Source organism: Excalfactoria chinensis, chromosome 10 (assembly GCF_039878825.1).
Source record: "Excalfactoria chinensis isolate bCotChi1 chromosome 10, bCotChi1.hap2, whole genome shotgun sequence".
Lineage (NCBI taxonomy): Eukaryota > Metazoa > Chordata > Aves > Galliformes > Phasianidae > Excalfactoria > Excalfactoria chinensis.
Window position 1 is genome coordinate 3,005,722 of NC_092834.1, and position 15,711 is coordinate 3,021,432.

General features: G+C 39.9%; 1 protein-coding gene across 2 annotated transcripts in view; it reads left to right on the forward strand.

The window, feature by feature from the left end:
* ADAMTS17 (ADAM metallopeptidase with thrombospondin type 1 motif 17) overlaps positions 1-15,711 on the forward strand; it is a 150,611-nt gene that overhangs the window by 30,409 nt on the left and 104,491 nt on the right. For both annotated transcript variants that reach the window (XM_072345770.1, XM_072345771.1), the window contains exon 7: positions 940-983. In XM_072345770.1, the coding sequence (XP_072201871.1) occupies positions 940-983 (44 nt within the window). The remainder of the gene's footprint in view (positions 1-939; positions 984-15,711) is intronic.

Genomic DNA, 15,711 nt, shown 5'->3' on the forward strand with positions numbered 1-15,711 from the left:
CTGAAGATAGTTCCTAAATGTTTAGGCCTAATTGCTTATTGAAATATATTCAAACCATTAATTTAGTTATAAAATGCTTCTCTTTTCCTTGCTTGTTATGCTCTCGTGAGGGCTCTCATTTACAAAATCTTCTCACTTGAAGTGGTACTGCTTAGACAATGAGGTTCAAAGGTTTTTTCCTGCATCTCTTTAAGAAGAATCTGTGGATCTTTGGCAGGATGTGTGGATGCCAGTGGCATATATAGTATCTATTCCTGCTTTAGTGAGATTCAGGGAGACTGGATGAGATGTGGAGAGATAACAGAGACCAGATGAAGTCCTTTAAGCCTCTGTGTTGGATTCCAATCATAACATGGCAGACTTGGCAGTAATATGTTTAGTGGAAGCCAGTTCACCTGGCTGTTACCTGGCAAATCCTGATATTCTCTTCTTATTTCTTTGCCAACAACTGACATTCTCTGTTTACTCCTGCTTCTTTCTTGTCCTTCTCAATCTATTGCAGTGGAAGAAGAACTGAGAATTTCTGGGTATAGATGATCAGTTCTGTGTCTCCAGGCAGTGACCCCGCTTATCCTTTCCTCTCACTTTTGATAATACAATTCTCTTTTCAAAATGAGAGATTTGTTATTAATCTGGGTGCTGAAGTCTGACTTCCTAGAGACATTCTCGTATATGATATTGCAGTACTCTTTGCATGCAAAATCTGAAGTATTTAATTGGATAGGAAGACATGGAGCTGATTCACATAATTGCTTGTAATCTTGCAGCAGCAATCAGTGTTGCTGTCTGTGTTGTCATTGCATAGACTGCACAGCAGTTAAATAAAAAACAAAATCCCTCTACTCCCATGATATGTGAATCATGCATCGCTGCTTTTTTCCTAGCCTGGAGTCTGGGGGAACAGGATACATTTGACTTCTGTTCTGTTTTGCTTTCTAGGACAGATTTCTGCGTACACAAAGACGAGCCTTGTGACACTGTGGGTAAGTCAAAGAAGTAGGGGAGAATATTTTGATAGCCAACTCTATGCTGAGAGGAGCTTTTGGGGCAATCTTTAATTCTTTGATTTAATGTAATGCTGCTTTTGCTATTCTGAATACCTCTGTGATGCAAATACAGGTTAGTATGGGTACGAACTATAAATAATCCTTTAAATACTAACCCTTCTAAGCACCGGAGGTCTCTGAGTTTAGGAAGTAATCTTAAGTAACTTTACGTTTTTGGAGCAGATGTAGAATTAGATAACTAGAGATTAAGAAATTGTCTGTTAGCATGTCTGCAATGTGCCTTCCAGTGCTCCCTCACCTCATTTCTCAAACAAGAATTTGCTAACTAATGAATGTATTTGCAGCTGTAAGGAACCTGTGTAACACTCACAGATCAAACTGGCACACAGACACGGAGAAGAATACCTCATTGTAGGAAAGCCAAGTTAAATCTTCTTTTCCGCCTCCTGCTTCCTAACTGCCTTTAATCTCACCCAAGGCCTGGATTCGCAGAGTCCTTACATCCTACATGATCCATCTATTTATTTATTCTACTTAGGTAGCAGTAATCTTCACTGTATCTGTTCATCTCGTGTGTGTTTTTTAATCTTGACAGTAGCAGCAGTGTGTGGAGGAATAACTCAACGTTCTCTCTGTGGTGATTACATTATTTTATTTTTTTTCCACTGGCTTCAAAGTCAAACTGCCCATTGTCCCACATACTGTGTGCGCTTGGAGTGGATCCTGACTTTCAGCTGATCTTAAACTTCAGGGTTTGCAGAGACACTTGGAGACCAGGGGTCTCTAATAACAGCAATAGGTGACGAGGGACATGGGGTGTCCTCAGCAGGAGTTCTGGGACTGCTTACAGAGAACTCATTTCAAAATGCAGACCCTTCCCTCTTTGTGTTATGGAGTTTGATCAGGTGAAAGGAAATAAAGAGCTGAAAAATGCATACATTTTCTTTTTAAACATGAGCAAGGCTTGGCTTATATGTTTAAATTTTCCAATGGGAATCCCTCACAGTGCATTTGTTCTTTGTCCAATTGAAAACACACTTCTGCTACTACTGAGGAAGGTTTCTTGTGCCTGCATCTGGAGATGCCTGTGGTAAGATACAACATAGAAATAAAGAAGAAAAAGAAAAGCTGATGGAAGATGTGCTGACCAAGGTCAGGGCTTTTTCTATTTTTAAAGATGTTGTAGATCTCTGTTCAGGGAATGATGTAGACGGCATGACTAAGGAAATATTTTTATCATTTATTTTTTTTTCCTGTTTGTAAACTACCTGAATACTTTCTTGTGCTGAAATCCATGGCTCCAGTGGAAAAAGTGGAAGATCAGAGTGACAAAGATTTAACTCATTAGATGCTATTTCCAGCATAGTAGACATTGAGAAGGTAGATGTTTCAATAAGAAAAGCAGTTTAGTTTCTTTGCTCTCTTCAGTCCTACTTTTCTTTACATCTGGTGCTTGCATCTTTACTTCTGCATTTCCTATGCCCCTCTATTTCTGCTGTTTGAGCCCAAAGACGGTGTCCAGATCAAGTCTTTATCATATGATATCTACTTTTTTTTTTAAATACTGTAGAATTAAGTAAAAATTTTGATGACATCCATTTTCAAGCATCATTGCCTGTGCCCAAGTCGGTGAGCTACTGCAGTTGTCTCAGATCAACTACCTGCTTAGGCCCATATCTCTGTGCTGCATATACTGAAAGGTTACTTCAAAACTCTAAGAGTAGGAACTGTTCTGGTAGGGCTGCAGTCTGAATGAAGTCCACCCAAGTTATGCTGTATATTGATCTTTCATCTGTCACTGCCTTAAGAAATAGTACTTTCGCTTAGAGCCTGAAAGAAGATAACGATTCTTCTGGTCATCAGTTTGCACCACTGCGTTTCTCTTTAGCAATATGAAATTGGAGAATGGTGGGTTTTGGGGGATTCACATCCAAAAAAAAAATCATGTTTCTGAGTTCTTAGGTGAGTGGTAAAGCCACGAGATGGTGTCAGATAATTAAGGGCCACATGTTTAATGCCCTGAATCAATCATATTTGTGATTTGCATGGTGGTCACTGTCTCTGCTTTCAGTATAGCAGTGTTTTAAGTTCATTTCCGTTTCTCTGTTGAATATGTGGGTGATATAATTGTTATTTCTTTGGTGAAAGTGAGACAATATGTAACTTTTTCATGTTACAGATGTTAGACCAGAACAGAATTTGGTTTTGTGTTGTTTATGTGTATCACAGCAGAGGAAGAATAAACTAAGGAATGTACTTTTGTGGCATACCATCCCTTTTAAAAAGCGTTTAGTGTTGGTAATGGTAAATTTTAATTGTATGAAAGGTCTTCCAATTTTCCTTCTTGATCAGAACAGGAAAAAAATAGTTGTCAGCACAAAGAAGTAGGTTTTAATAGCAATAATGGCTTAAGCAGTTCACATATAAAGCTGTATGATGTGTATATAAAATGCACAGTGCAGATGTAAGTCAGCAATCTAAAGTTGCTTAGTCATGTTTAAGAACATATACAGGCTCCATTAGATTACGTGCACTAAAATTAGTGTATTTGAAGCATTGTAAGTGTTTTAGTATTTTTTGTTTTGTGACTGTGCTTTTATTATTATTATTTTGTTGTTGTTGTGAGAAATACGCAAGCAGAATTCTTGGTGGAAGTAATGAGGCTCAGCTGTTCTTTGGAAGTGAGATTATGAAATTTAAGTGGTTTCTAAGAGGTGCTCATTTGTGCTCAGAAAGATCCATATTGAAAAACCTGTCTGGAATCTTTGCTTGCTATGCAGACACAGAGAGAAAACAGCAGCAGGAGGTTTGTATTTGTATTCTGGCAGGGGCCTCTCTCCGAAGCCAGTTGCTCTGGGGACTTGGTTCAAATTTTCTTGGCCCAGCTGCCAAGGTAGTGTGGAAGGTTACATAATGGCTGAATCAAGCTCAAAAATTGTGAAAATATGTAGGTATGTCTTTGTGGGGTGATACCCCACTGACCGTGTCAAGAAACAGAACCACATTTGTTTAAGGAGTAGTTTATTATTGCTTATTGCCCCACTTGGTTTTGTGAGTAAGCTCTAAGAACGAATGAATTCAAAAAGGAGGGGGAGAGAAGGAAATCACTACGCCTGCATGCGACACGTTTGCCACAGTTGTGTTTCAGTAGCTTCAGTTTCTGGTACCTCTGATAGGTACAGCCTACCCTGTAGTTTGAGTGCAGGACGTTTGCTTTGTGCAACATAGCCTTGACACACACCAGTCAAAAGGTTTGCAGTCTGCCACTGCTTCAGACTCATCTCTCATGATGTGACTCCAACCAGGTCTGCTGTTTCCTGCAGAAAAATCTTTGTTCCAATTGAGCTGCCTCTAAGCCAGCCAAATTGAGAATTTAATGTCTAGCTATTAATATCAGGCTGCAGCTTGGAGCCTTGCACGTTGTAAGGATCCAACCTTTCTGTGACATAAGCAGATTGAGAATGCCCCTTTCGTTCAGTATTTCCACTGCTAGTGCCAAATAAGCAGCTTTATGGTTAGTTAGGAATGATCCTGCATATTTCAAGGCAAAGCTTGGACTTGATTCCTCAGTGTACATGTTACCCCAGATCCAAGCTGAAGCTTCGCTGTATTCAGCTAATAGTGAAGGTAGGAGCAGTATGGAATTGGGAAATGGAAAATGAGAAAGTGTCTTAAATATCCTTAAATTGCCCTGGTTAAAAATGTCTTTACCTCTTCTGCAGTCACATATGCTTTCTGTGGCTTGATGTTGGAGAAAAGAAAGCAGAATACAGTTACATACTGCAGATGGGCAGATTTATTTGAAGAAATAACTGCGTGGAGAAAACCAAGCATCAGAGCAGCAGTGATTGAGAAACAGTTTTCCAAGCTGTTTCCACAAGTGAATCAGTGTTTTGTGAAAAGCAATTTCGTCTCCTGACTGGCTTTAATTGAAGGGCTCTGAGGTAACTTATTAAGAAGGTCCTGGGGGTTGTAAATTCTTGTATAGTTTTTGTTCTGTATTTATTTATTTGCCTCTTCCAAACATGAACTTATGTGTGAGGTTTCAGTTTTGTCACTGTTGCTGCTTGGTAGCTGTGCAGATGACATCCTTCTGCTGTCCCAGCGTGTTCATACCATAGTTGTTTCTTCCTTTCATGAGAAGTGCCACCGTAGAGAGCTGCATCCTGTGGGACTATTGGCTAATTTTCCATCACTTAACAATTAGACCCTGCTTTCTTCTTATGAGTGCTGTAGCACAGAGTTTTTAAGATATGTCCAGGTTTTCCAAAGCTGACATTTGGACTATTCATCACTGTACATTTTATCCTTTTGTATTGCATGTAGAGCACCTGAAAAATGGGCAATGCATTTTTTTTTTTACCTTTTCCTTGCTGATTTGCTTGTGCAGTCGGTGGCTCCTGTTCTCAGCAGTAACAGTTCTTATCAGTCCTGCCTGTGCTCTGTGCTGTTCATTTAAATCTTCCTCCCTGTGTAATATAGATTGCGGTCCCTTAACAGTGTCACAACAGAGAATTAATCCCTAAGGAAAGGGAAAAGACTGGTTGGTTTGCTGTGAGTGGAAAAGAAAAGGAATTCTCACATTAAAAACATTTTCCATAGTGGTTCGTGTTGAATGTTTCTGTATATTCCAGGGCGGGTTTTTATTTGATGCCAGAATAAATAGAAATACCTGCTGCTTAAAACAATTCATTAGAGAAGCGGTGCCTGGCTCTAGCAAAAACCTTACTGAGACTGTCCTCCAGACCAAAATCAAACACACTTCAGTGCATTAAAATGAACATATGGTCAGTTAAAATGTCCCTTAAAGGGACAGTCTTTAGTTAATGTAATGTTTGTGAATGAGCAGGACCTCAGAGCACTGCAGATATTTTTTTATCAGTTGTGGCTGTGTAGGGCAATGTAGAATCAGGCTGCTGGCTTTGCAAAACCAAAGGGAGCCATGCTATGGTACAGTGGAAGACTTTTTCCCTTGCCTTCTGGTTGCTAAGGAATAAATACTCAGCTGCACAACTCAGACAGTGCAGAACTGTGCAATTGGCCATATTCATCACTACCATCTTGTGCCCCACCCTGCTCACAACGGCCTTCCAATTTCTTTTACCATCTAGCAATCTCTCCTAAGTTCTTAATAAAAATTTATGTGCCAGTAGAGTTTAATATAAGATTACATACATTTTAATAGAAACACTGGGATGAACATGGCTACTCAAGTAATCACAAATTCCTACTAACATAACCCTTGCTCTTCCTCACTTCAGTGTCCTGTTTGTGCTTTTCCTTCTTGCTTGCTTTGGGGACACAGTTTCAGCGAGGCTGCTTTATATGTGCACAGCTGTTCAGTCTCCAGCTGTGAGCCTCTGAAGGAAAATCTAGCTTCCAGGAGACTCATTGCATGAGTTTTTTCCTGGAGAAACCTGTGGCTTGGAGGTACCTGAGACGTCTTTGGAAAACCTGATGTCCTGAGGCTGGTGCTTTGTACTTCCTGCAAATTAGCTGTCATCTCAATTAAGCTGCCTCTATTTGGGCATTCAGAATCACTGGAAGTTCTTAAAATCTTGCAAAGAAACAATAGTCTGTGAGAGCCAGAAAACAAAACCTAATAGAAACAAAAGTGAAGCTGATCAGTCTGCTTTTGGAAGGGCAAGTGGGAAATACAAACAAAGGCTGTGTACAAACAATGTTTCCTTCTATCCAGCCTGTAATGTAAATAAAAAAGCTGGGCATGTCGGTTTAAGCAGACTCCATATCTATTGTGAAATACATATGCTTTCACATTGATTTATATGAAAACTTAGGATGTGTGCAGCGTATTTGGTTGAGTGAAGCACTGATGCTGTTTTCTCTTTTTATTGTTATGGAAAGTGAAATATTTGAATTTCATTTGCCTTTGGGCTTGTTTTGCAGCTCAGTAGACTTGTTTAGGCTTGTCTTTATTTATTCCACTGAATATGGAATCCATTCTTATGGCAGTGGTGGATTCTTGATCTCCTTAAATGAAAAATAGCTATGGCAGAGAAACAGTAGATGGACACTAATGGCTGTGCTGAGTTTGGATCCTTTACGTTCCCATCATACATAGAAAATAGGTAATTGATCAACCAGCCTGTTCCGTTCTTAAAATTAATCTGTTAGTACCATTTTCTGAATTTCTGGTTATCTCAACCACTTTCTTCATCTTCTCTCTGTTTTTTCATGTCTAGCAGAGGGAACAATTAGCTTATGTAATTAAGATATATGAAAGCTTTTAATGGAGAGAGAGAGTTAGTGACAGATCTTTCTGACTGTTTGTCATTGTTCCCCCTTCCGTATGTATATAGCTCTGAAGCAGCACAGATCCTCTGTTGCTCTCATGACTAATCCCCTTCTCTCGCCTTTTTGTTGAGGGCCTGTTTGTCTTTGGTGGTGGTTCAGAGCTCTTAGAAACTCTTGCTCAATTTTGTTCCTTCATCTTCTCTTTTGTTCAGCTGGGGCTGGACACCAAGAAGCTGCTTTCCCGGGAGGGGCCTGGATGGTCTGTCTTCCATCACGCTAACCACATGACTTCCCCACTGGGGCTATGGAATTTCCCTACATTTGCTACACTTCATTCTTCATAAACCTCCAGTAGTTCCTTATTACTTCTCCTTTATACATCATTTTCTTTTTGTAGCCCCAATATTTATTTTTACTTTATTTTCTAATTGTTTCTCTGTCTGTCTTGACTCCTTGCAATGTTAATGCAGGATATTTAAGCTTATCTTTGCTCAAAAACTTCCCCTTCACCTGTAGTTTTATTAATGGCTTATGGCAGTGTGTTTTTGATAAATGCAGGACAACAACTGCCCAAAATGCTGTGGTAAGGAATAATATTATTCTTTTACCAGACAATGTGTTTAAGAGTAAAATTCCTCCATGCCGTCTCATCATGTTGTTGTGCAAGGTGAATGCTTATTACTATTGGAATGGAAGATGTCTTCAGAAAACTGACTAGTTGCAAGTATTGTGTTAAGGCACTTTTTTTCCCCATCATGGATCTAGGACTCCAAACCAAATCCTAACCTAAAGTCACACTGGTGTGCAGCTAAGCTCCTTTATGTTCCCTTGATTGGAAGGAGTATGTCATGAGGGAAAATATTTGCCATGACTTTGTTGGTATTTATTCTGACGTTATCCTTTCATTTCACCTCCGTGTCATAACTCACTTTATGTATAAAATCATTGTGCAGTTTGATTGGTACAGGTGCAAACATGTACTACATTCCACTCTAGGGCCATTTATGTCTGTGTGAAATTACATAGACATATACGCAAAACACCTGGGAATTTTCGTCTCCTAGCTTGAAGGGAAGATATCTATGCAAGATTTCTCTTCCATGCCTTCTCAACCCCCAGTCCCTACATTTAGAGCTTTGACATGCAGTCACTGCAGGGAAAAGCTGTCTTGTTATTACTGCTTTAATTAACAGTTCCCAATGAATATATGTGACAGTGCCTCTCAGAAGTAGATAGTAATTTTCGTGCTAACATGGAGTAAAAAATAATTAAAATCTCAATTGGAAAAGAATGCTTCTTTTTCATCTGTACAACAGGCACTTCTTGTATTTTGAATTTGTGTGTGTATGTGTAATTCTAGAACTGTTGAGTTACACTTTTACCTCCTGGACAGTTTCTCTGCCTTGATTGTTTTCTAAATTAGAGATGATTTGTAGGACACTGCCTGAAGAATCAAGGCTTTTCTTATAGCTAAATTCCATTTAATCACGACTTAAAGAAATCTCTGCTGTTTATCTCTGAAAGCAGTCCTTGTATTTGCAAACAGACAGGCTGAAGGCAGAAGTCTAATTGATGTCCAGCTAAGCACACGCTGCCAAACAAATGTCAAGAAAAGTTCTGGAACTGCTCCTTGCTACTGTGTGTGAGAAGTCTTTGAGGCAAGCATGGGCAGAACAATTTCAGTACATTAGATCTGTAGGCAGGCAGCTTCTGTTTGTTGGGGTTTATAGTATTTCTGCCATTGTCTCTTACCTCTTCCATATCAATGGAGACTTGCATATTGGAGGCTTTATATGCTTTCTGCACTGCTTCACCAATTTCACACCCTAACTCCATAACTTCCCACTGCTGAGGTTTTGTTCCTCTGGAGGATTCTTGTAAGAATAGACATTAAAAAATAAAATCATTTCTTTCACTTTCATAGCTCACCTGCTTCGTTCTTTCTCTTTTTTAACATAAGGCTGTGGAAGGAGAGATGTTTGTTTTCTACAGTGCCGAACTTCCTTGTCAGTGCCTTTATAAATAACCCCTTGCTTGCTGTTAATATCTGTGCTGAGAATACCAAGACAAGATTCTCTGCAGCAGAAAGCAGGCTTTTCTGCTGTGACAACCATTCAGACTAAGTGGTCTAGGAAAACATGAGAGTCAGAAGAGTATTTGCCCATTGTTTCTTATCCAAAGACAGGGAACAGATTTTGCACATCCTGACTCTCAGTCCAGCGCCTTACCTAATGATTCACAGCGTCTCCCTGTTAATCAGATATTGTGGGTTTTGGTTTTTGTATATAGTGCTTTTCTTTAGTAAAATTCAAAGCTCTTTACTTAGAAGATCAAAACTTGTCCCCGCTGTACAGGGAAAGAAGCCTTTAGATGTGAAGAGGCATGCTAAAGGATAGAACTGACTGAGTATACCCCACATCTCTTGAGTCCCTGACCAGTTCCTTCAGCTCTTCTTAGGCTTTCCCAGTGTATGCTTGGGTTCTTTGTGCAGCATCCAGTTCTTCAGGTCAGTAAAATAATGATTCAGCCATTCTACAGATCAGAGGTTTGTGTTTCTTCTCTCCGTTGCCCACTGCTTTGTTTTTTACCTCTGTTCACACATTCCAGCCCAGTCAGTCAGATGCAGACCGCAGTCACATACTGTTTAAGAAAGCATGGTGTATTTGTAATTGAAAAACCTCTGAAGTTTTTCTTCTCCCCCTGTCAGACATAGATGGCTTTTATCCAATTGACTGCTTTTCAGTGCCTTTATCCTTTGCTGCCTTGAAAACATTTCAGATAGTTTCTATTGTATTATAGGCACTGTAGCTAGAAAACCAGTTGTGTAAAAACATCTGTATGTAGCTGTGCAATGGGCTGCAGGCGTAGGATAGTAAGGCTTGATTGCATTCATTGTAATGTTTGCTCCACTGAATAATCAGATAGAAACATTCCACTTGCACACAGGATATGTAAGAGCAGAGGAAGGAAATGAAGGACAGTTGCGTACTCTACTTTTACATTTCTTCTGTTCTGCAGCTTCCCGGACTAAAACACAATTTTGAGAACAGGTTTAAAAATGCAGAGATGAGATTTTACTGGTGATAACCAAGAAACCAGCACTGGGGAGTCTGCATAAAACACAAGCAAAGTAGAGTTTGTTGGAGGCACCTCCCCCAGAAAAGGAAATTTGACTTGCACTGATTTTCATTTGTTTTTTCGACTTTGGTTTATCATCTGGTATCATATTGTAGTATAAAAACAGCCTTTTCCACAGGGTGTCTACAAGGGTGTCTGATCATGGGAGGATTTTGCTATTCTAAGTGTACTTAGTAGATTAAAAGCAAGTGTAAGTCCCTGAAACTGTTCTTTAAAATCCCTTTGGACCTTCTGATGCTCCAGCAGAAGCCCTGAGTTTCTCACTTGTGATTATGTTGCGCATAATGCCAATAGGAATGGGTCATGTAACAGGACTTTGTGCCACTGAACATCTTTCTTGTGTTGGCCAGCCTGGTGGAAATGCAGTAGGAGTTGTCCTCTGGTACAAGCTCACAGCACGGCCTCTAAATTTAGAGGTGATGGAATACCCGAATTGGGCTTAATCTTCCGTGTGGAAAACAGTGGGGTTTCCCCACTGTCAAGCTACAAAAAAAAAGAAAGGTGAAAGTAAGAGACAGCAAAGTTTTGATCTAATTCTGATTTTGACTAATTAAACCCAATTTTGACCTCATGTGTGTGTCATATGTGCCTGCTGTGCAGTTAATTTTGTGTGTAGTTAATTTTGGCTTTCACTTTTAGTTTTTGGGAGATTTTTGTCCAAACAAAATCTGGTGATTCAAAAGACAGCTTACAGGTACAGACAAATATTGGTTTGGACTCGGGGGTTCTCCTGTACATATACATACTTATAAATTTCACTGTCAGATTCCTAAAGTCAGTAAGGTGTTTGTTTGCATTAGTGTGAGGAGGTTTTTTTGCCCTTTCAATCAGCTCATAGAATTGCATTTAACCTTTAAAAAAAAAAAAAAGCTAGACCTAACCCATCAAATGTTTCTCCTCCTGTGTTCTTTCAGCATGATTTGTAGAATGCTGAGGATTTCTGTGTTTGCTTAACTTGGAATTAGCCTTGCATTTCTACTTTAGTTAGTGGTCATGAGCAGTCAGCAGGTTGAAAATATTTGTTGGCTTTGTGTAGTTGTGTCATACATTTTTGTGTAGCTATTTTGACTGATCTGTTTGCATTAAGGCTCTGTCTGGCCATAATTAGACTGCTGGGTACACGTTAATGTTCTGCTGAGCATCTGCTTGTTGGTTTTACTAATGTCATCCATCAAGCTCTAGCATGCGCAGCAATATTTGCTCTGTAGTAGACAAACAGAGTAAACACTGCAGCTCTTTATAAGTAAACAGTGGCCAGTAAGTGAGCAAACTCTGTGTGGATGTTTTTATTTATTGGAACGTTAAACTGTTGCTCTCAAATGAATCCAGCAATCTAATCAGACTTCATAATACTTGAGATGACAGGAGAGGAAAAATTGACAATAGAATTTATTTTAGAATTTGTTTTGTATCTCTGTTAAAGAAACCTCCAGACAGCATTCGTATTTCTAGTCTTGTCTGCCTACATTTGTCATCTTTTCTGGTTATGCCAGAGAGAGAGAATGTCAGAGACAAGGTGCTGTCTTTGCCAGGTTTCAAGTATAGATGATTAACTCCTGATTATGCCTGTCCTGCCATATGACTCCCGATCACTTCTGTGGAAATACTGGTGCCACCTTGTAATCCCTTCATCCACCTCTTAGAACTGACTCTTGCCTTGGATTTCAGCAAAGCAGCACTGGTCAGAGTTTATCTGCTCTTCTAGATATTTTTACCTCTCATTTATCTTGAGAGACCTTTACCAGCTGAACCGTAAACTGCTGTGACCTGAACTGAGTTGTGTTAGTCTTTGTCCTTAGTAGGGAATCTTAGCTACCATCCAGCACTATGCAGTAGTTGGTGTTTGGGTTCCCTCATGTCTTTGAAGCTGCTGTTCAACACAGGAGATTTTGTCAATGATGATTTTTGACTGAATATCTCGGAACAAAATTTCTATTTTTATCTTTGCTGTTTGATGCACATCCAAACATAGGAAAGCTGTAGTCTGTATTTGTTCAATGAACTGGTGTGCTGACAGAGATGAGGAATACTCAGTCATGCACTGATGCCTCTGAGCCACAGCCTGGTCTCAAAGCTGAAGTAAAAAGCTTTCTGGTTTTACAGTGAATTAAAAAAACAAGCAAACAAACAAAAAAATAAACAAAGGGTAACTTTCTGAAAATTGGAGCTAATTAAAAGAAGCCAGGAAATGGTTTAAATGCTCATTCTCCACAGTGGTAATACTCCTATTGATTCCAGTAGGATTTTAATCAAGTTCACGGTGATTATGATAGCTGGTACAATTAGATTAGAAATAGTACATGTTCAGCATGTTTTTTGTGAATGCTTTGTAGCTATTTATGCTGTCATTAATCTGATGGCCGTGTTGGGAAATTACTCTCATTACATGGCAGCTGACAGTCCACTGCCACTGGACACCAAAGCAAGATTGTACAAAAATGCACTATCTGCTTGGCTGGAAAGCACAGCTGTTACCATCCCAAATTCTCTCCATCAGCCACTCACTGAATAGGGCTTGACAGCTGAGAACCCACTGCCCCATCCACTGTGGTGCAGACTCAGCACATAGTTTTAATCGAGAATACACAAGTTTGATTCAGGAGTGGAAATGTCACCATATAGCAGAGAAGTATATAGAAACTTCTGCAATTCCCAGAGGTGTTTTATTTAGAGTGATATGACAAGGGTCAGTTCTCCCCTTATCAGTCCTGGTAGTTTGATATAAAAACCTAGAGTAATAATGCAAGCATGTGGGTTCTGGAAATGTCCCACTGTCCCTGTGCGGGATACAGCATCAGTAAGCTTCTTCAGTGATGCCTAAATTCAGTCTATAAACTTCAGAGTATAAAGGCCTCAAGACTGAGACTGACTTGTATCTGAGAGGCCCCAGGGATTCTTCTGGCTGCTGCCCTTGCAGGTTGCTCAGCAATATTCATCCAGATTCATGTTTTTTTTCAGAAGGAGCTCCCCTGGCACCACAATATCTTGCACTGGCAGAACAGATAGGCTGACCATGGTGTTGTGTGAGGAGAGAAGCAGAGCAATGGCAGTCATTTGGTCTCCTCTTCCTGCCCAGTGGTGGAAGGGTTGTATTCACTCCCTAGTACTGGCAGCAGAGGAAACAGTGCTGAGGAGTTAAAGACAAGCTTCATTCCTTAGCACGGTACAGGCTTTACAGCCCAAGTTCCCACTTCAGCAGAATAACTCAACCCTGTTAACATTATCAGACACAAACTCTGGATTTTGCATTTTTCTCAGATCACGCAGGCTTTGAGGTTAAATCAGCGCTCAGCAAAGAATTAAAACAGAAGGGCTGAACCAAGAACTGTTAAATAAGCTTATCAGTGCATGTGTTGGCTGGCAGTTTGACAAAGAGAAGCCAGGAGCTTAGATAACTCTGTAAGTCAGGATGTAGGAGCTGTAATTGAGAAGTATCACAGAAGCAATTTGGAAAAGCATCTGTTCAAAGTTTGATTACTGTGAATCATCCCATTCTGCTGGCTGGCTCTGCTAGTCGCCTGAGCTGCTCTTATTTTGCCAAGAGAACAGCTTGACACACATAAGGTGCCTAAAAATAAAACACAATTTGAATGTGAACATGTTTCAAAAGTATAGATTCATTCATTTTTTGAGAGCAATGAATGCTTAGTCATTCTTTAAGAACATGGAAGGAATTTAATTGAGAGCTGTGGAAGAATGCCATTCATCAGCAACACAGGTGTTCAGCCATCTTCCAAATCGCCTGGTTCAGCAGACTGTGCTGAAACTCCAGACATGGAAACAATGTTTGTCATACATTGCTGAATGTTGTTTAAGTGATTGCAGGACTCATCCTTGCTGATTAATTCACTTTCTGACCAACACGATGGCACGATGGCAAAGCTGCATGGCTCAGTAAAGCTTTAGAAACTTTTAAAAGTATATTTTAATTTATTTGAATAGCTCCATGAGTTTCTTAGTGCTTGCAGTTATGAGAAAGAACAACTGGTACTGAATGCTGGGCTATTAGCTCTTAAGTTTGATGCTGTTTGGTACAGAGACTCCAAATATTTTATCTGATATATTGCCAAGTCTGACCTTGTCTCTTCATTCTGGAAAGGCGATACTGTGGTATTTGAAGACTCCAGAATCCCTGCTGCTGGATTCCATGTTCCTCTTTGTTTAGCAGTCTTAATAGAAGCTCTGATTTTTATCTTTTTCTTCATTCCCCTTCATTCTGTCTAAACTCAGGCCCTTTGTTGAAGCAGATGGCTTAGCTGAGTTGTAGGAACAAACTGGCAGATTCAAAACTGGAAGTCACAGAACACATCTGAAAAAGCAAAGTGAGAACAACCTGCGTAGGGTTTTGAAATTCTACACAGTTCACGAAGTTGCAGCTACTACAGGCAATGCCAGGATTGTTTTTGATTTCTTATGAGAGTATAATGTACAGATGAGAAGTTCCCTGAGAAAGAGGATGGTTATTAATGAGCTGGCACTGATGTACGTGTGGCAGAGTGATGAGCATGCACTATGGTCTCCCTCGAGCATTTTGCTTTCTGATGGCAAATGTATTTCCTTTCAGTCGGTTACTTATTTCTTGAAAGATGCAGCTTATTCCACTGATTTCTATTGCTTGTTTCCCTATCAGTTCTATGATCTTTCCTTATTCTAAACATCACTTCTTTTCACGCACCAAGCCAGAGGCCTCCCTCCCTGACTACTTCCATGCCCTTCTCGGGCCTTTTTGCAGACTGTCTCCTACCTTTTCTCAAGGCAGCTCTTATGCCAGAAACACATGATCCGGGACTGTAGATTCATTTCCCTCCAGCATTAAGCATCCACAGAAGTTCTCTGAGTGCTTATCTTCTTCTGATCTTATCTCTTGCCCTCCTTGGCCAGACCGTCCCACAAAAGTAGTTGTGTTGCTTTTGAGATCAAAGTCCTGTTTCTTGAAGACTTCTAGAAAACGATTATCTCCATTTGCTACATTTGTCATCATCTCCTTTCATTTCCTAATCTCTGTCTTTCTTGTTCACTCAGAATTATGCAAGGCTCTGTATACTTTCCAGCACTGATTGTTGACTCATCCAGTCAATCAATTCCCCCATCTAGAGTCCTTTCAGATCCACCTGGCTAACTCTTCCCTTGCCTTTCCTCTTGACAGGAGTACAGCTGTTGTAATTTATCTTACTTTGGATAATTAAGCCCATGTATTTCCACGTGTGCATAACGTGCAGGCTTTCAGCACAGTGTAATGATGCCTATGAACAGATGGTGAATTAGTTGCCTGGGTCTGAGAATCTGCTTTTGCAAATGGTCGTTTGATTTG